This window comes from Bos javanicus, chromosome 15 (genome assembly GCF_032452875.1).
Source record: "Bos javanicus breed banteng chromosome 15, ARS-OSU_banteng_1.0, whole genome shotgun sequence".
In the NCBI taxonomy this organism is placed as follows: domain Eukaryota; kingdom Metazoa; phylum Chordata; class Mammalia; order Artiodactyla; family Bovidae; genus Bos; species Bos javanicus.
The window spans coordinates 49,341,933-49,364,272 of NC_083882.1; the positions used below are offsets into that span (position 1 = coordinate 49,341,933).

Below are 22,340 nucleotides of genomic sequence, written 5' to 3' on the forward strand. Positions count from 1 at the left end.
GAATTTTGAGACATTTACTTCCTCTAATTAGCAGACTGCTAGTAGCTATATAATATCCGGTTAAAGACTAGCAGGGGACACTCTTTTTGCCCTCTTCTGATGTCTATGTCAGAAACTTTCTCTATCTCTTTTATACTTTAATAAAACTTTATTACACAAAAGGTCTGAATGATCAAGCCTCATCACTAGCCCCAGATTGAATTCTTCTCCTCTGGAGGCCAAGAATCCCAGTGTCTTATGTGGTTCAGCAAAAACCTTTCAACAGTGCAACCCCATTACTTGGAAATTCTATAGTTGCAAATTTGCCTACTCTCAAGAATTTATTTGTAACCTCAAATAAATATTTATGACATTTTCACAGTCATCTGTAGACATGCAAAGATCTGGGACAAATTAAATTGCCTGACATGTACATTCTCAGCTGAGGTGGACTTTTCATTTCCTCTTTCACGCTGTAAACAAGTATTATTTTTGCATTCTATTCAGTGCCACATTTTTCTTATTTCCATGTTTCTTGTTGATAATCTTGCTGTTTGTAATAGCTGTCAAGTGTAGTAAAATGCACTAAAATAAATAAATATTAAAAAAATTTACTTTTGAAGTGTACCAGAATAAAATAATATTTATCTGCATTGTTCTTCTGAGTGAGTTTGTTTCCTGGAACACATGGCTACAACAGTGACAAGAAGCTTGTAGGAACCGAGATCTGCATTTCCTGTAGGAATGATATTTTCCTACATTTTAATTCAGTGTCCATGGTGACTTTATGGAAAAGAACTAATGAGAATAATGAGAAAGGACTATGCCTGTGCATGAATACATATCATATGTATATGTACACTCCCACCGCACCCCCACCCCTCACCACCACCACACACACACATTTATCCAGAGCTGGGCTTACTCTCTCATTCCCCCATAGGAGAACTCAGGCTGAGGGAATTTCTTGGTGCAGAGCAGTGCCAGTCTGAGGAAAGGTGAGTGATGAGGGCAAAGTGAAACATTTCTTCTTACTCTTACTAATCTGTTTTGTCTTGTTCTTTGCTCCACCAGAGGCCTATAACCTCCCATCTAGATTTTGGAACTCTTATTTTCATCCATTACTGGTTGCTGAGCAGGTGTTTCTGTGAGGGAAGAGTACAAAGACCTCCTATTCAGTCACCTTCCTATACCTGTGGCGGATTCATGTTGATATATGGCAAAACCAATACAATATTGTAAAGTTAAAAAATAAAATTAAATTAAAAAAAATAATCTAAACCTGACATCTTTGGTTTCTTTTCCTTAGAAACCAGGACTCCCTAATGGCTCTCTTTTTTTGGTTCAAAACCAGATTAGAATCTTGAATACTCAGAGGTCTTTTTTGTGCTTTATAAAACTGGCTGTGGGGAATTTCTACTGAAAGCTCCTCCAGGCAAAGAGCAGTGCTCTCATAAAAACTAAGTGGTTTAAGACAAAACAGAGACAGGATTCCATCCTGGTGCTCTGTCTGGTAAGTCTTCTCTGTCTCCTAACTCACAGTGTATCCCGAGGCCACAGTGATGGACAAAAGGAAAGACGAGAGAAAGAAAGGAAGAGAAGAGACACAAGATAAGTTTGAGGGAAAGAAGACTGAGACAGAAGTTTAGAGAAATGGACAAGATCATAGCTAGGAAGGAGCATGTAATCATAATATACCCATTTGGATTTCAGCCTGAATCTATCCTGTGCATTTTAAAAAGTCACTCTCCTGACATCTAAAGAATGATGGATAGCATGGTATCTTTGAAGTAGGCTCAAGTGTTCAATATCTACCTAAAACTAAAAATATATTATATTTAAGGCTTTAAATTTATTCCTTCTTTTATAGATGAAAAATGCTTGTAACTTACTTTCTTTTGATTACACTGTAAATAAATCAAGAATCTGGGTTTAAAAAAAGTTAGTCTGACTGTAGACCTCATACTTTCAAGTACTGTAAACTACTGTGCTGTAATAAATCCAAGAAATGATAATGATTTAAACTAATTTCATTATGAATGAGATAGATGCACTGATTTTTAAAATACTGAAAAGGTAAAATTAATTGTACTTTTTTATAATGTGTGAGAGAAGAGGATGCTACTCAGATATTTGTCTTTCTTTTTTAAATTTAGGTATAATTGACATATAATGTTATATTTGTTTCAAATGTACAACATAACCTACAATTTATGAAACGATCACACAATAATCCGATTAACATCCAGCACCAAAGATAGTTACAACTTGATTTCTGGTCTAGGAATACAAAAAAAAAAAAAAATTAAGACTGTCTTTAACTTATGTTAATGAATCACAGAAAATATTGCTTTCATAATTGAATTCTACTTTCAATTATCTATATCACACATTTTTAGAGTATTCACTCTTGCATTTCAAGGCCACAATATTATGGAAGAAAGAGCTTATTCTTAAAGACATTTCACAGAATGCCTCCTACAAATAACACCTATTGCTTTCAGCTTCCCTTGTTTTCATGTTTGCCATTTCCTCCTAGGAGTTCCCTGCTTTCTCACACATATCATCAGGTCTAGATGATACCTGATTGTCTTAGTGAAACTGTGATCATAATTTCCATTGCTCTTCTGGCATTTTCCAATAATACAAAATGATGAAAAGACACTTCTTACTACAAAACCACTATCAGTAATGAATGATCAAATTTTTAAAAATACTCATCTAACAATTGCCATAAGTAAAGTACATGAAAATATGTAAGAACAGCTTTGGTAACTTTGAAAATGGTAGATCCAGTATGCTCAGAACAGGTGTCTATTTAGTTTTTTCTTCAACATATTTGCCATGAATCTTAAACTGTTACAACTATGACCTCCTTAGATTATAATGAAGATATGACATCTTGTATTCAGATGGATGTGTGTTTAAAAGAGATGATGTGTCTGTTTGAATGTGTGTAGAGGAGAGAGAGCTATGTACATATGATACGGGTTAGGCATGTATTAGCTTTTCCTTATTTCCATTCTCTTTTCATTTCAATTTACTGTTTTCTCCTCTATTTTTTTTCTATAGCTCTGTAACTATAAGCATTACAAGTTTTGACAAGTCTTTTAAACTATATGAGGTTTAGATCCATACTTAAAGATGGGATTAATGTTCTCCTATTTGTGTTTATAAAGATTAGAGATAATATTTGCACATGTTCCACAGCATTGGAATTAGTAGGCAAGTACCTTAATGGATGGTAGTTGATGCTGTCATTTTAACTGCACTTTAACTGCATACTTTAATATTAATGAATAAATATTAACAAATGGCTTACCTGAATCCTTTATATTTATTTTGAACCTTTTAGATTGCATCTTAATGAATATGTGTTCATTAGCAATTATTAGAAAAAATGTTTTAATACTTGTGTGTTACCATCTAATCAAATGAAACTACAGACCACTTTAGAGGCTGGCAAAGTCCTATGTATGTCAATATTGAAAATAAATTATGTTGATGATGATGAGAGAAGGCAATTAATGAATTATTAATAGTAAGGCAACATTTTAGCATAATACTAGTAATAGAACCATTGCAAATTAGCAGAGAAGAACAGTGCTAACAAAGATGAATACATTATGTAGAATTTTTTATGACAATCCACTACAAAATTTCTAAAACCTTCTCAAGAATTTGCTTTTTCACATTGATGTTTATGTATTGATACTACATTTTTTACTGTGTGAATTAACTGAGGAAGAGAGTATACTCAATTGTATGGTATTCTTATTTTCCTTAGGTTTAAAACATTGCAGAGCTTTACTCAGTACTCTGAAGATCAGTAAACACGCATGTGTAAGGAACATGGACTTATGCAATACCAAGCAAGATGTCCCTTCCCAATGATAGCCAGTTTCACCCCTCCTTCTTCTTGTTGCTGGGAATCCCAGGACTGGAAACTCTCCATATCTGGATTGGCTTTCCCTTTTGTGCTGTGTACCTGACTGCACTGATAGGGAACTTCACTATCCTATTTGTGATCCAGGCTGAGAGCCGTCTACACCAGCCTATGTTCTACTTCTTGGCCATGTTGGCTAGCATTGACTTGGGTCTCTCCACAGCTACCATCCCTAAGATGCTTGGGATCTTCTGGTTTAGTCTCAAAGAGATCCTCTTTGAAGCCTGCCTCACTCAGATGTTTTTCACCCACAACTTCCCTGGTATGGAGTCAGCAGTCCTCTTGGCAATGGCTTATGACCGCTATGTGGCCATCTGCAACCCCCTCCGATATAGCACCATCCTCACCAACAGGGTCATTTCTATGATTGGTGTTGGTGTTTTAGTGAGGTCATTTATTTCTGTTATTCCATTTATATTTCTCATTTTACGGCTGCCCTTCTGTGAGAATCAAGTCATCCCTCATACCTACTGTGAACACATGGGCCTTGCTCGCCTATCTTGTGTCAGCATCAAGATCAATATCATCTATGGCTTAGGTGCTATTTCAATCCTAGTGTTTGATATCATAGCCATTGCCCTTTCTTATGTTCAGATACTCCGTGCTGTTTTTCGTCTTCCTTCTCATGAAGCACGACTCAAGTCTCTCAGCACATGTGGTTCCCATGTTTGCGTAATTCTTGCCTTCTATACACCAGCTCTATTTTCCTTTATGACACATCGCTTTGGCCGAAATGTCCCCCGTTACATTCACATACTTTTGGCCAATCTCTATGTTACAGTGCCGCCAATGCTCAACCCTGTCATATACGGAGTCAGAACCAAGCAGATCTATGGCCGTGTGAAAAAAATGTTATTACAAAAATAAAGAATTAAAATGGAATAGCATCTAATATGTATGATATGGAACTTTTGAGCAGGGAAACAATTTATTATATTAAATTATGTACATTTAAGTGTGATTGACAAAATATGTATTTGGCTCCCTTCTGTAACTATTTTAATGAGTTCAGAGACTGAAAAATCTAAGCTTTGTTATCCAATTCAAATAGTACGTGAAAGTCCATGACAGTCTTTATGTATGATATTTGGTCACTGGAATCAGTAGATTCGAAGTAGAAATATAGAATGTACCTTTTTTTTGTATTATATTATTCATGTGGATTTTTTTGATGATTCTCACTCCCTCTTTAGCTCCAAGTTGCCCTGTAAGTGTTTCTCCCTTCTTACTTTGCAATCCTCTCTTGTTTCTCCTTCTTTTTCTCATTTTCTCTACCTTCAGAACTCAATCATTTTTATTTTAAGGACTGAAAAGTGATATCCTATGATTTCATCATAAATATTATTAGTTCAGTTCAGTTCAGTAGCTCAGTCATGTCTGACTCTTTACAACCCCATGAATCGCAGCACGCCAGGCCTCCCAGTCCATCACCAACTCCCTGAGTTCACTCAGACTCACGTCCATCGAGTCAGTGATGCCATCCAGCCATCTCATCCTCTGTCATCCCCTTCTCCTCTTGCCCCTAATCCCTCCCAGCATCAGAGGCTTTTCCAATGAGTCAACTCTTCACATGATGTGGCCAAAGGACTGGAGTTTCAGCTTTAGCATCATTCCTTCCAAAGAAATCCCAGGGCTGATCTCCTTCAGAATGGACTGGTTGGATCTCCTTGCAGTCCAAGGGACTCTCAAGAGTCTTCTCCAACACCACAGTTCAAAAGCATCAATTCTTCAGCACTCAGCCTTCTTCACAGCCCAACTCTCACATCCATACATGACCACAGGAAAAACCATAGCCTTGACTAGACGAACCTTTGTTGGCAAAGTAATGTCTCTGCTTTTGAATATGCTGTCTAGGTTGGTCATAACTTTCCTTCCATGAATGTATTCAAAAACTGTGGAACAAAAATGAGTATATAGGTTTTACATGTAAATAGGTGTAGACACAACTGGTAAGAAAAATTGATTCCTTATATAGGGTACAATGGGGAAAAGTACCCCCCAATTCCATATGACATAAGGATCATAAAAAATTAAGAAACAAGAGGTAATAAAACTAATAATAATGGAATCTAACATTCCTTGAACAATCACCATGTTATAGAAACTATATGTAGTTCTATAGGTAGTTCAAGTTTTAAAAGTAAGTAGATATTTAGGAGTGAAGTGACTTACACACAGTCACACAATTATCATGTAACAGAACTTTAAATTTAGTTTCAGTACAGTTTCTTTATCTTCTCTCCTATGATTTAATATAGAAACCGATGATGACACAACAGACAAACAAAGGTTAAGTAAACATACAGCTGTCGAGAACAAGATGGCAGAGGAGTAGGTGGACGTGGAGTACATCTCTCCCCATGGATACATAAGAAATACACCTTCAGACACAGAAGTGAATGCAGAACACCAGCTGAGAGCAGACAGGAGTACCTGACCAGTGGAAAATAATATATAGAACCATGCAAAACTCAGTAGGATGAAGGAACTAGAGGGACAAAGAGTATAAGTAGGACTGGACCTGCTCTCGGTGGATGGGGGAACTGAAGCAGGGGTCTGATCCCCACATTGGGGCAATTGTCTAAATCACAGGAGAAACATTTAAGGCTGAGAGTGAAACAGCTGATCTGTGGCAGCCTAAATGGAATGAGAATCAGAGAGTTCTTGCCACAGCCATACATACCCCAGATAGGCATGCAGGTCATCTAGATGGTGCAGTGGCTGGAAGTTGGAGTTTAGGGATTGTGGAGCAATCCCAGGGTGAGGGTTGCTGTTATCTGTAAAAAGACAGATCGAGGGGATGTCAGGGAGGAGATTGTGGTGGGAAATGTCTCTGGAGGAAAGCCAGGCAGCCATGGAAGCAAGGCGATACTGCTGAGTCATGCGGAGGGGTCGTACCATCACCATAGCCTCCCTCTCCCCACATGCATCGGCAGCTGAACAATAGAGAGGCTGGCCCATCAAACACCTGACTGCACTGAACTTCAGAGTGGGACCCCACCCAGGGTGCCCCTTTATGTGCCTGAAGTGCAGATCTAAAGACTAGGACCTCAGTAAGGGGGGCCCCTCTATGTGCCTGATGTGCCAAACAACAGAGAAGGACCCCAGGCAAGGGAGACCTCTAAGTGCCTAAACAGGCAGAGCTATAGAGAAAGACTGGCCAAAGAGGCCTTCTGATCGCTAGATACAAGAGGTTCGGAAAAAAGACTCTGGTAGGACCATAACTCCTGTGGCAGAGGCAGTCCATGTCCCTGCACACTTGGCACCGTCAGGGTCCCTGCAAGCCAAGCAACTACATCACCTTCATGGTCAACCCTCACTGGGGCAGAGCTGCCACAGGCAAAAAAAATATATCTTGCGTCAATGCACACAGTGTCACTTCTGTTGTGTCCAACCGCTTTGCAACTGCCTGAAGCCTGCCAGGCTTCTCTGTCAGAGGGGTTCTCCAGGCAAGAATACTGGAGTGTATTGGCCAATACTGGTTGCCATACCCTTCTAGAGCACTATGCTTCCTGCTGCTTTAGCTGCCAACTCCCCTGAGTACCTGGTGCTGTCACAACTCCTGCAACCCAAGCAGTTCCACCACCTCCACTCCTGACCCTCACCCAAGTCCTCCAGCTCAGCCTCAGGAGCAAACCCCAGCGGAAAACCCACATGCAGAGGTGGAAAGAAACCACAGTTGAAACCCAGAGGTAGTGTGGCTAAGGAAGAAAGCCCAAAACCTTCCCACCAGCTGAATAAGCTTCAGATTAAATCCACATGATCAACTAGACAGACTCTGTGTCCAAGGAATATATAAAAGGACATTGAGGGCTCCCACAAAACAAGACGCACTAGTTCTGATAGCTGTGGACATTGGAGGCAAGAACACACAAGAATAGGACCAGATTAGAATCTGAACTGCACCCACAGCAGGTCCAGAGATCAGCACAGTGTTGGAGGGCATCCTAGGGAGGTGAGGTGGCCTGTGACTCCCAGTGAGGGAAAGGACTCTGACAGGAGTGACTCAAGAACATTTATTATCCTTATGTTTGACTTGTTCTGTAGATTACTTTGGATTTTCTTTTTCTTCCCCCTCTATTGTAGCTGTTGATTTTATTGGCATTAAGAAATCTAATTAATTTTTGAGTTTTTTTTTTTTTTAAGTTACTTTTTTTTTTTTTTTTTTTTTGTGGTTATCAATCTTTGCCTCTAAGGGCTTCCCTGGTGGCTCAGAAGTTAAAGCATCTGCCTCCAATGTGGGAGACCTGGGTTCAATCCCAGTCGGGAAGATATCCTGGAGAAGGAAATGGTAACTCACTACAGTATTCTTGCCTGGAGAATCCCCTAGATAGAGAAGCCTGGTAGGCTACAGTCCACAAAGAGTCAGACACAACTGAGTGACTTCACTTTCTGCCTCTAAGTTGGGCTTTTGCAGTTCTGTGGAACATTTTTTTTCTTTCCTTCTTATTTTTTTCTTTTTCTTTTTTAAATTTAACTTCTAATTTTTTAAAACCTAGCATTTTTTTTTCTACATTTATCCTTTGGTTTGCTTTCCTACAGTTCTTTTCCCCTTGTAGTTAATCTTTAAAGTATATAAATCTTCTTTACCTACTTCTATTTAACTTTGCATGTCTATTCTTTTATCTCTGTTTTCTTTCCTTTTCTCTCGACATATTTGTTAGTTTTGTGTTCATTGCTTTATTCTCTACATGTCATCTTTCTTTAGTTTTGTTTTCTAGTTTGCACTTTAGTTAGTTTTGTTCTTAACTGGTAGATATAATTTTTGGTTTCCTTTGTTCACCAGGTCAATCTATTATACTTTATTTTTGTTGAACTGTTTTTATTTTGCTTATGTATATGAATATGTATATGTGTGTATTCCATTATTTTAATTATTATTTGCCTGACTTTATAACTGCCATTTGTCTGGGGTTCCTCTTTGGTTTCTTATTTTTGGGTATTTGTTTTATTCTCACTTAATGCTGTAACAAACCATTTGTGGAATCTTTGTTCCTGACCAGAGATCAAGCTCTGAGTCTTTGGAGTGGGAGCACTGACTCCCAAACCCTAGATTACCAGAGAACTAACCCTAGGGAGTAATCAAATAGTGAGAACTCACACAAAGGAAACCACCTGATTACAAGACCCTGTCTCTCCCAACCATCAGTAGCACCCTTTACAGGACGCCTTATCTAAACAACAAGCAAAACAAAAATACAAACCCAATCACAGCAGACAGAATTACCACCTCACTCAGCCTTGCCCGTCAGAGGAAAAATAAAAACAAACAAAAAACTTAACACAAATCTCACCATATATGAAGCTTACACAAACAACTGGACCAACCTCAGGAGGGCAGAAACCAAAAGGAAGAAAGAATTCAACTTTAAAGACTGAGAAAAGTTTACCACAAACACAATACCTTACATAAAGAAAAGGCAAGCAATACTACACAAATGAAGGAACAAACTAGTGACACAGAAGTTCAAATAAATGAAGAGGAAATAAGCAAACTACCTGAAAAAGAATTCAGAATAATGATTCTTGAAAACAAAGTGAAGGAAATGCAAGAATCAATTAACAAAGAACTAGAAGAATTAGAGAATAAACATACAGAAACAAACAACACAATTACTAAAATTAAAAATACTCTAGGAGGAATCAATAGCAGAATCTGAAGCAGAACAAATCCATAGGCTGGAAGATAAAATGGTAGAAATTAATTCTGAAGAGCAGAATAAAATAAAAAGAATGAAAAGAACTGAAGATAGTCTCAGAGACCTCAGGGTTTCTGATATCAAATGCACCAACATTTGAATTATAGGGGCCCCAGAAGAAGAAGAAGAAGAAAAAAGAATGAGTATGAGAAAACTTTTGAAAAGATTACAGTTCAAAATCTCTCCAACATGGAAAAGGAAATAGTCAATCAAGTCCAAGAGGCACAAAAGCCCCATATAGGATAAACCCAAGGAGAAACATACCAAGACACACACTAATCAACCTAACAGAGACTGAATACAAATAAAGAATATTAAAAACAGCAAGGGAAAAGCAACAAGTAACATACAAGTAAAACCGCACATTTGTAACAGCTGATCTTTCAGCAGAAACTCTGCATGCCAGAAGGGAATGTCAGGATACATTTAAAGTACTGAAAGGGAAAAATCTACAACCATGATTACTGTACCCAGCGAGGATCTCATTCAAAACTGATGGAGAAATAAAAAGCTTTTCAGACAAGCAAAAGTTAAGAGAATTAAGTACCACCAAACCATTTTTATAAAAATGTTAAATGGACTTATATATTCAAGAAATACAAGAGAAGAAAAAAATGTACAAAATCAACCCCAAATAATTAAGAAAATGGCCACAGGAACATATATACCAATAATTACTTTAAGTGTAATTTGTATTAAATGCTTCAACCAAAAGACACAGACTGGATGCTGCTGCTAAGTTGCTTCAGTCATGTCCAACTCTGTGCGACCCCATAGATGGCAGCCCTCCAGGCTCCTCTGTCCCTGGGATTCCTCAGGCAAGAATACTGGAGGGGTTTACCATTTCCTTCTCCAATGCATGCATACATGCTAAGTCACTATAGTCGTGTCCAACTCATTGCAACCCTATGGACAGCAGCCCACCAGGCTCCTCTGTCCATGGGATTCTCTAGGCAAGAATACTGGAGTGGGTTGCCATTTACTCTCACAGACTGGTTGAATGGATACAAAAACAAGACTCATATATATTCTGTTTACAAGAAACCCACTTCAGACCTAAAGACACATATATACTGAAAGTGAGAGAATGAAAAAATATATTCCATGCAAATGGGAAGCAAAAGAAAGCTGGAGTAGCAATCCTCATATCAGACAAAATAGATCTTAAAATTTAAAAAAAATATTACAAGAGATAAGGAAGCACACTACATAATGATCAAGGGATCAGTCCAAGAGGAAAATATAACAAATGTAAATATCTATGCACCCATCATAGAAGAACCTCAATACATAAGATAAACACTAACAGACATAAAAGGAGACATTGATAGTAACTCAATAATAGTAGGAGACTTTAACACTCCCTCACATCAATGGATAGATCATCAAAACAGAAGATTAATAAGGAAATACAAGTTTTAAATGATACGTTAGATGAAATGGATCTCATTGATATCTTCAGGATATTCCATCCAAATGCAGAAGAACACACCTTCTTTTCAAGTGCATATGTAACATTCTCCAGGATAGACCACATCTTGGGTCACAAATCAAGCCTCAGTGAATTTAAGAAAATGGAAATCATATCAAACATCTTCCCTGACCACAGTACTATGAGATTAGATATCAATTACAAGAAAAAAAACAAAAAACTTTAAAAAAACACAAACACATGGAGATTAAACAATACATTTCTAAATAACCAACAAGTTACTAGATAAATCAAAAAAATTTAAAGAAACAAATGACAATGAAAACACAACTCAAAACCTATGGGATGCAGCTAAAGCAGTTATAAGAGGGAAGCTTATAGCAATACAATCCTACCATAAGAAAGAAAAATACTTGTAGCAATACTTGTAGCAATACACTCCTACCTTAAGAAAGAAAAATATTGAATAGACAAGCTAACTTTACACCTAAAACAACTGGAAACAACTGGAAAAAGAAGAAGAAGAACAACAACAAAAAAACAAAATTAGCAGAAGGAAAGAAATCATAAAGATCTGAGCAGAAATACCTGAAAAAGAAATGAGAGAAACAATAGTAAAGATTAATAAAACTAAAAAGCTGGTTCTTTGAAAAGATAAAAAAATTGACAAACCTTTAGCTGACTCATCAAGAAAAAAAAAAGAATAATCATATCAACAAAACTAGAAATGAAAAAGGAGAGGTTACAACAGACAATGCAGAAATACAAAGGAGAATAAGAGACTATCATGAACAACTATATGGCAATAAAATGGATAACCTGGAAAAAATGGACAGATTCTTAGAAAAGTTCAATCTTCCAAGACTGAACCAGAAAGATATAGAAATTATGAGCAACCCAATTACAAGCACTGAATTTGAAGTTGTGATCAAAAATCTCCCCATAACAAAAGCCCAGGAGCAGATGGCTTCACAGGAGAATTCTATTAAACATTTAGAGAAGAGCTAATGCCTATCCTCCTAAAACTCTTTCAATAAATTGCAGAGGGAAGAATACTTCCAAACTCATTCTATGAAACCACCATTACTATGATACGAAAACCAGCCAAGACAACACACAAAAAGAAAACTACAGGCCAATATCACTGCTGAACATAGATGCAAAAATCCTTAACAAAATTTTAGCCAGCAGAATTCAGCAACACATCAAAAAGCTCATATATCATGATCAAGATGAGTTTATTTCAGGTATGCAAGGATTCTTCAACATATGCAAATCAGTGTGATATACCATATTAAAAAATTGAATGATAAAAACCAGATGGTAATCTCAATAGATGCAGAAGAAGCCTTTGACAAAATTCAGCAACTGTTTATGATTAAAACTCTTTAAAAAAATGGGCATAGAAGGAACCTACCTCTATGCAGTAAAGGCCATATATGATAAGCCTATAGCAAACATTATTCTCAATGGTGAAAAACTGAATCCATTCCCCTTAAGATCAGGAACAAGACAAGGGTGTCCACTTTCACCACTATTATTCAGCATAGTTTTGGAAGTCCTACCTACAGCAATCAGAGAAGAAAAAGAAATAAAAGGAATCCAGCTCAGAAAAGAAGTAAAGCTCTCACTGTTTGCAGATAACCTGATACTGTACATAGAAAACCCTAAAGATGGTGTCAGAAAATTTCTAGAGATAATCAGTGAATTTAGCAATGTTGCAGGGTAAAACACACAAAATCATTGCATTTCTATATACTAACAGAAATCACTTGCATTTATATATACTAACAATGAAAAGTCAGAAAGAGAAATTAAGGAATCAATCCCATTTACCACTTCAAAAAAAGAATATAACATCTGGGAATAAACTTACCTAAGGAGACAAAAGAACTATACATAGAAAATTATAAGACACTAATGAGAGAAATCAAAGATTACATAAACAGATTGAGAGATGATATTCCATGTTCCTGGGTAGGAAGAATCAGTATTGTGAAAATGACTATACTACCAAACACAATCTATAGATTCAATGCAATCCCTATCAAATTATCAATGTCATTTCTCACAGAACTAGAACAAAAAGATTCAAAATCCATGTAGAAACACAAAAGGCTCCAAATAGCCAAAGCAGTCTTGAGAAAGAAGAATGGAGCTGGAGGATTCAACCTTCCTGACTTCAGATTATACTACAAAGCTACAGTCATCAAGTCAGTATGGTACTGACACAAAAGCAGAAATATAGACCAACAGAACAAGATAGAAAGTTCAGAAATAAACCCATGCACCTATGAGTACCTTATTTTTGACAAAGGAGGTAAGAATTTGCAATGGAGCAAAAACAGCCTCTTCAATAAATGATGCGGGCAAAATTGGACAGCTACATGTAAAAGAATGGAAGTAGAACACTTCCTAAAACCATACACAAAGATAAACTCAAAATGTATTAAAGACCTAAATGACAGACCAGAAACTATAAAACTCTTAGAGCAAAACATAGGCAGAACACTTGATGGCATAAATCAAAGCAAGATCCTCCATGACCCACCTCCTAGAGTAATGGAAATAAAAACAAAAATAAACAAGTAAACAAAAATAAAAACAAGTAAAAGCTTTTACACAGCAAGGGAAACTATAAGCAAAGTGAAAAGACAACCCTTGGAATGAGAGAAAATAATAGCAAATGAAACCACTGACAAAGGATTAATTTCCAAAATATACAATCAGCTCATAGAACTCAATACCAGGAAAACAAACAACCCAATCAAAAAGTGGGAAAAAGACCTAAACAGATATTTTTCCAAAGAAGACACACAGATGCCTAGCAAATACATGGAAAGATGCTCAACATTGCTCATTATTAGAGAAATGCAAATAAAAACTACAGTGAGATATCACCTCACACCGGTCAGAATGGCCCTCATCAAAAAGTTGACAAGTGATAAATGCTGGAGAGGGTGTGGAGAAAAGGAAATGCTCTTGCACTGTTGGTGGGAATGTAAATTGATACAGTCTTTATGGAAGATGGTATGGAGATTCCTTAAAAAACTTGGAATAAAAGCACCATATGACCCAGCAATCCCACTCCCAGGTATATACCCTGAGGAAGCCAAAATTGAAAAATACACCTGTATCCCATTGTCCATTGTAGCACTATTTACAATAGCTAGAACATGGAAGCAACCTAGATGTCCATCAACAGATGAATGGATAAAGAAGTTGTGGTGCATATACACAATGAAATATTACTCAGCCATAAAAAGGAACACATTTGACTCAGTTCTAATGAGGTGGATGAACCTAGAGCCTATTATACAGAGTGAAGTAGGTCAGAAAGAGAAAGAGAAATATTGTATTCTAATGCATATATACGGAATCTAGAAAAATGGTAGTGAAGAATTTATTTACAGGGCAGCAATGGGGAAACAGACATAGAGAGCAGACTTATGGGCATGGGGAGAGGGGAGCAGAGGGTGATATGTATGGAAAGAGTAACATGAAAACTTATATTACCATATGTAAAATAACCAATGGGAATTTGCTGTATGACTCTGGAAACTCAAAAAGGGGCTCTGTATCATCCTGGCAAGGGGTGGGGGATGGAGAGAGAGATGGTAGGGAGGTTCAAAAGGGAGGGAATATATGTATACCCCTAGTTGATTCATGTTGAGGTTTGATAGAAAACAACAAACTTCTGTAAAGCAATTATTCTTCAATAAATAAATAAATAAAAATAACATTTAGCTGTCAACATGTTTTACAACTTGCAATTATATAAAATAATGAGCATGTGTGCATGTGTACTAAGTCATTTCAGTAGTTTATGACTCTTTGCAACCCCATGGACTTCCAGGCCCCTCTTTCCATGAGATTCTTTAGGCAAAAGTACTGGGGTGGATTGTTATGCCTTCTTCCAGGGGATCTTTGCAATACAGGGATCAAACTGGATCTCTTATGTCCCCTGTATTATCAAGCAGGTTCTTTACCACTAGTGCCACCTGTATAGCTGTCAATTCTGGAATGTAAGTGAAAGAAGGGAATATTATAAAAAACATATATATATATATGTGTGTATGTGTGTGTGTGTATTAAGATATATGCATTGAAGATAAACTGCATTCAAAAATATTCTGGCTAAGGTACAGAATACAAAATGAGTTAGTTCTTGACTGCCTAGATTGAGGTTTAAACCAAAATGGTTCATAGTCAATGCTTGAGTCAACACTAGATGTTCTCAGTCCCTGAAGAGATGGACACAGAACGTCCCTCTCAGGGGAGATACAACCTTTGTATAAAGTGTTCCTCTTAGGGATCGTGGGCAAGAAGGCCAGCCTGACACACAGAAGGAGGCAGCACATTTCCTTGGGAAGGTAGCCCAGGTCATACTTTATACTTGTGTGTATGAGGGGTCTTCCACAAAAGGCTCATACTGGTGGGGTAGCTTAGCACTGTAGACATTGAGGAGAGTTTCTAGAGGTTACATCAGGCAGAATAAGTTGCAGATATACCACAGATGACATGCCAGGTCCCCTTTATTTCAGTTACTGCTACAGACAGGGAGCATCCAGACACTGTGTTCTGTACTTTCCCTGCAGATATGGGCCTGGGTAAGTGATTGGAGTCCAGAACCATGGAAATCAAAGTTATAGTCAGTAAAGTGACCTCTGAAATAGTTGCTGTATCATATGGGTTGTAAGGCCTTAGGGATGACCTTTGCACTCTGAGCTACAAAACAGGGATGTTAAATATTTGCTTTCTCTGTGTATTAACCTACATTCAAGAATCAGATTCTGTAAAGGTGACAGTGCTTTCCACAGTTTCTGTGATAAAACATGAGTTGACTGACAGCATCCAATTTTGTTCTGAGTTGAATCTAACTCACATATTCTATATTTTAGAATGAAAAGCAAGTATTTTTAAATTTACCCCAGGTAGAAAGTCTTTCAAAAATGAGTATCAATAAAGGAGTATTAAAAGTTTTGTCATTTGTTCCCTAAGTGCAATGTGTATCTGGGATATTAAAAAGAGGCTTAAAAAATAAATAAATAAATAAAAAGAGGCTTTAAAACACAGCTCCTCATCTAATTAGATGAAAAAATTAATTTTGAACTTAAAATGAATGGTGGGGCTCAGTTAACATATTCCCTCAGAAGGGGCCATGTGTATACTGTTTGTAAGCTATTGTGTTTTATTAGAAAATCAAACACTAGCACTGAGTCATATTCATGGTTAATAATGTCAGATTATTTCAACTAATGTTACTAAGGGACCAGTGTTAAGGCATGTTTATATTTCACATATACAACATCTTATTTTATTAACACAAGAACCATTTGAAGTTGATACATGATTATCTCAGACTAGACGGTTAAAATAAAGCTCAGGGAATGATTTTCCTAAGGTCATCAGAGTATAGGAGAGTGAAGACTTAAAACCATGTTTTGTTGGGTTAAAAAGGAGTGTTCCCAAACACCAAACAACTGATTTTTAATCAACCACAATAAGCAGAATATTTAGACTTAATATAGGTTGTTTCTTTAGTTTATGTTCTTTGACCTTAATTTTTTAATATTATTGTTAGATTTTAGGATTTTTAGCTCTCAGCAGTAACTGAGTGAGATAAATGATTCTATCTTTTAAATAAGCTCCAAAATTGAATGTTTTATTAAATCAAATTATACTATAGTTTGCATTACAAAATGACTGTTTATATTTATGCTTTTTAATCATAGACATTTTAAACATATACAATCAATAGACACATATAATACTCTTACCAGCAATTTCAAGAACTATATATTGAATTTTCCTTCAGATCTAAATTTGATTTTTTAAAGTAAAATTTACACACATTTACATGTACACACTATCTGTACATTTTTAACAAAGGTAATTGTATATCCATTTATATCCTGCTGCTGCTGCTGCTAAGTCCCTTCAGTCATGTCCGACTCTGTGCAACCCCATAGACGGCAGCCCACCAGGCTCCCCGTCCCTGGGATTCTCCAGGCAAGAACACTGGAGTGGGCTGCCATTTCCTTCTCCAGTGCATGAAACTGAAAAGTGAAAGTGAAGTCGCTCAGTCGTGTCCGACTCTTCACGACCCCATGGACTGCAGCCTATCAGGCTCCTCCGCCCATGGAATTTTCCAGGCAAGTGTACTGGAGTGGGTTGACTTATATCCTGCATTCTCATAAATAATTTTTCTATCATGTCAAAAATCTTAGGTTTCTTCCCATTCTGTCCCTGAAACCACTGAACAGATATCCTCACTTATTTTATCTATATAATCTAGAACTTCATAGAAATAAAATTATTTACTTAATGCTCTTTAGTAGTAATTGGTAACGCAGTATGATGACTTTAGATTCATCTATGCTGTTGCACACATAAGAAGCAAATCCAGCTTTGTTGCTGAATAGAGTTGCATTATGTAAACATCCCAAAACTGATTTGTCTATTCACTTGGTGATGAGTAGTTGTGATGTTTCCATTTTGGGGTAATTATGAATAAAGCTGCTATGAACATTCCTGCACAAGTCTTTGTGTAAACATATGTTTTAATTTGTCTTGAATAAACACCCAGGAGTTCAATTATTTCAGGTAATTTAAGAGAATATGTTACTCCACATTATTACCAAAATTCAATTTTGTCATGGTTTTTAATTTGATCATTCTAGTGCTTGTGTAGTAATATGTCATTATATATTAATTGTGTAATTCCTGACGCCTAATGATTTTGAGAATTTGAATGTCATTTGTACATTTTCTTTTGCCAAGTGTCAGTTTAGGTCCCTTTATTTTTCCATTGTTTGTTTTTCTTATTTATTAGTTGTGTTTTGTATGTTTTTGACATGAATTTCTTTTCAGAGAGTAGAGATTATGAATATTTTATTCAAGTCTTACTCTCTAAATTCACATTCTCTACAATAAGTTTTAAAATTTGATGTAACATGTAATAGCTTATTTCTTATGGTTCTTGCTTTCTGTGTTCTGTCTTAGAAACCATTACATTCCATCGGGTTGCAAAGATATTCTCCTTTTTATAAATTTTACAGAATTTAAGTTCTTTTTTTTTTTTTTAACCTAGGTCTATTTTAGAAGTATAATTAAAATTTTGCATATGTTGTGAAGTTGGAGACAAAGTTCTTTTTTTGCCTCGTAAGTATATTCAATTGCACCAGATTACTGGAAGAAACAACTATCCTATTTTCACTGAATTACCACATTTTTCACTTGATAAAATACAACTGAGCTTGTAAAATGTGTTTATTTCTTTTCATTACCTTGTAGTTATCTATCATTGCACAAATGCTATAAGTTTTGATTACTATAGTTTTATAAGTTTGAAGGTCTATAGTATGTTTCACCAAGTTTTGTTATTCTTTTCCCAATGAAGGTATTCTTAAAATAAGTTAGATGAAGCTTAAATTTCTTGGAATTCAACAAAGCTGTTCTAAACTTACTGATGAATTTAGGAATAACTGACATCATAACAGACTTCAGTCTTTTAAACTATAGGTTAAACAAATTTTTAAGTCTTTTAAAATTTCTGTCATGTTTTATAATTTTAACTACTTTATTGCTAAGTTCTCCCTGTTTCTGATGTCATTGAAGGTGACAGTTTTATAAAACTGTAATTTAAAATTACAAAATTTAATTAATTTAAATTTTTTAAAATTTCAATTTCCAGTGTTTTTTTAAAACAAATATAAAATATATTCTTATACTTGAGTAATTGATAAATTAAATTATTAGTTGTAAATTAACAATTTATGTACATTTTTCTTGACATATTGACCTTGTTACTTCCAGTAATATATTAAATATAATTGATGTTTGTTGATAGTCTTGGCTTTTTCCAAATCCTAGGGGGAAAAATTTCAGTGTTCCACCATTCATTATGATATTGCTGCAGAATTTTCATTGATTCCTTTTGCCTAATTGAACAAGATTTATGCCTTGCCTATTCTATTGAAAACTTTTCTTTTAATATAATACATAGATATGGGATTAAATGATTATTTTCCCCACCTCTATTAAGATGATTACATGTGTACATGTGTAGAATCACAGCTTTTTATTGTAAAAGTATAAAAATCCTAAAAATTCTGCAACCACACCATAAAAGGTAGTTTCACTAAAATACAGATTTAAACACAGTCTATTAAGCCAAATAAAAAAAAGTAACACCTAGAGAGAAGGGACTATGACAGGCAAATAAGCCTAAGAAGTGGATGTTTTATTGACTACAATGACCATTATGGGGCTTCCCTGATGACTCAGATGGCAGGAGCCTGGATTCAATCCCTGGGTCAGGAAGAAGGGAATGGCTACCCACTCCAGTATACCTGCCAGGAGAATTCCATGGACAGAGGAACCTTGCGCGCTATAGTCCATGAATTCTCAAGAAGTCAGACACGACTGAGCAAATAACACTATTGACCATTATAAGGAAAGATTCCTAATCCAATACTTATGCTTTTTTAAAAATAACATTTTGGAGGCTTTTCTTTTTTGTACTGCTCAACTAGGTAACCAAGGTAACTGGAAAATATTATACAAGTTACGATTATTGAAAGGATTTTCACTTGATATTAGCAGATGTAGGTGAGCATTCCACGAAAGAATGACCTCAGAGATGATTCAGTTCAGTTCAGTTCAGTTTAATTCAGTTGCTCAGTTGTGTCCAACTCTTTGTGACGCCATGGACTGAAGTAGGACAGGCCTCCCTGTCCATCAGCAAATCCCGGACATTACCCAAACTCATGTCCATTGAGTTGGTGATGCCATCCAACCATCTCATCCTCTGTCATGCCCTTCTCTCACCTTCAATCTTTCCCAGCAACAGGGTCTTTTCAAATGAGTCAGTTCTTCACATCAGGTGACCAAAGTATTGGAGTTTCCACTTCTACATCAGTCCTTCCAATGAATATTCAGGACTGATCTCCTTTAGGATGGACTGGTTGGATCTCCTTGCAGTCCAAGGGACTCTCAAGAGTCTTCTCCAACACTACAGTTCAAATGCATCAATTCTTTGGCGCTCAGCTTTCTTTATAGTCCAACTCTCACATCCATACATGACTACTGGAAAAACCATAGACTTGACTAGATGGACCTTTGTTGGCAAAGTAATGTGTCTGCTTTTTAATATGCGTCTAGGTTGGTCATAACGTTCCTTCCAAGGAGAAAGAGTCTTTTAATTTCATGGCTGCAATAACCATCTGCAGTGATTTTGGAGCCCCCAAAAATAAAGTCTGCCACTGTTTCCACTATTTCCCCATCTATTTGCCATGAAGTGATGGGACCAGATGCCATGATCTTCGCTGTCTGAATGTTGAGCTTTAAGCCAACTTTTTCAGTCTCCTTTTTCATTTTCATCAAGAGGCTCTTTAGTTCTTCTTCACTTTCTGCCATAAGGGTGGTGTCATCTGCATATCTGAGGTTATTGATATTTCTCACGGCAATCTTGATTCCAGCTTTTGCTTCCTCCAGCCCAGCATTTCTCATGATCTACTCTGATATAAGCTAAATAAGCAGGGTGACAATATACAGCCTTGACATACTCCTTTCCCTATTTGGAACCAGTCTGTTATTCCATGACTAGTACTAACTGTTGCTTCCTGACCTGCATATAGGTTTCTCAAGAGGCAGGTCAGGTGGTCTGGTATTCCCATCTCTTTCAGAATTTTCCACAGTTTATTGTGATCCACACAGAGATGATTATGAATCATTATACCACACTAACATCAGAGAAGTGCAACTTATAACATCTATGTGGAATTTTAAACAGGACAAAAATAATTTGAATATCTTTGAGAGTTAAATTTAATAGGGCCCTAATTTCCTTCCATTATGTTCTCAATAATTTTATTATTCTACTATATAAATATATATAGTGACATCCAACCACCATATATATATTCCCTCATGTCTCCCCAGAAATACTGAAGAAGACAGCAGACCATCCTCCAAGAATTTTCAGCAGAATGTCCTTTGTTAATGACACCACCTCGCATCCTTCTGCCTTCCTTCTGCTGGGTGTACCTGGTCTGGAAGATTTCCATATATGGATTGCTTTCCCTTTCTTCGTTGTTTACCTGATAGCCCTTGTAGGGAATGTCACAATCCTGTTTGTAATCAAGACAGACCAGAGCCTTCATCAACCCATGTTCTACTTCCTGGCTCTTCTCTCCTTTATTGATCTAGGTCTGTCCACTTCTACCATACCCAAAATGCTAGCCATCTTCTGGTTCAACCATAGGAAGGTAAGCTTTGAAGCCTGCCTCATCCAAATGTTCTTTATCCACACCGACACGGGAATGGAATCTGGTGTACTCCTGGCCATGGCAATTGACCGCTTTGTCGCCATCTGTTATCCACTGAGGTATACCACTATCCTCACCAACAAAATGGTAGCCATCATGGCCTCTGTTGCAGTGGTGAGGCCAGTCCTCCTTGCCATCCCCTTTTGTCCACTTCTTAAAAGACTTCCCTTTTGTGGACGTTATATTGTTCCTCATACCTACTGTGAGCATATGGGAATTGCTCGTCTAGCTTGTGCTAACATAAGAGTCAACATCATCTATGGCTTATTTACCATTGCTACCCTGATCTTTGACTTGCTCCTCATTGCCCTCTCCTATGTTCAGATCCTACAAACTGTTTTCCACCTTCCTTCTAGGGATGCCAGACTCAAAGCACTCAGCACATGTGGTTCACATGTCTGTGTCATCTTAGCCTTTTACACACCAGCATTTTTCTCCTTTATGACACACCGGTTTGGTAGAAATGTTCCTCATTACATTCACATCCTCCTGGCCAATTTGTATGTAGTTGTTCCTCCTTGTTTAAATCCAGTCATTTACGGGGTCAGGACAAAGCAAATTTGGAACAGAGTTGTGAGAATATTTGTCAAGAAAGAGGGACCTAATATATTAGAGAGTTGAAAACTTCTAGCAGGCTAACTTTTATCTTGTACTTCTCTCAGGGTACCAACTGAAATTACGAAAAGGTTAGTAACAAATTACTTTGGCCTTTATTAGAGACTTCTAAGTGTATAACTCAGTGATTCCTTTTCATAATTTATATATTTTTAAATTTATTTTTTATTGAAGGATAATTGCTTTACAGAATTTTGTTGTTTTCTGTCAAACCTCAACATGAATCAGTCATAGGTATACATATATCCGTTCCCTTTTGAACCTGCCTTCCATCTCCCTCCCCATCCCACCTTCTGGGTTGATACAGAGCCCCTGTTTGAGTTTTCTGAGTCATATAG

The 22,340-nt window shown here is 36.7% G+C and overlaps 2 protein-coding genes across 2 annotated transcripts; both read left to right on the top strand.

Annotated features, from left to right (window-relative positions):
* Nucleotides 1–3,794: 3,794 nt before the first annotated feature.
* Nucleotides 3,795–4,871, top strand: LOC133261320 (olfactory receptor 52E2-like). The gene has a single exon (XM_061439814.1). It carries the CDS (start codon nucleotides 3,857–3,859, stop codon nucleotides 4,790–4,792), a length of 936 nt encoding a protein of 311 aa, XP_061295798.1. The 5' UTR covers nucleotides 3,795–3,856; the 3' UTR covers nucleotides 4,793–4,871.
* Nucleotides 4,872–20,985: 16,114 nt separating this feature from the next.
* On the top strand, nucleotides 20,986–22,008 carry LOC133261005 (olfactory receptor 52E4-like). Its single transcript, XM_061439613.1, has one exon. The coding sequence runs from the start codon at nucleotides 21,049–21,051 to the stop codon at nucleotides 22,006–22,008; it is 960 nt and encodes a 319-aa protein (XP_061295597.1). The 5' UTR covers nucleotides 20,986–21,048.
* The last annotated feature ends 332 nt before the right edge of the window (nucleotides 22,009–22,340 follow it).

Coding starts and splice junctions, on each gene's coding strand:
- LOC133261320 (XM_061439814.1), top strand. CDS start 3,857: ATGTCCCTTCCCAATGATAGCCAGTTTCACCCCTCCTTCTTCTTGTTG.
- LOC133261005 (XM_061439613.1), top strand. CDS start 21,049: ATGTCCTTTGTTAATGACACCACCTCGCATCCTTCTGCCTTCCTTCTG.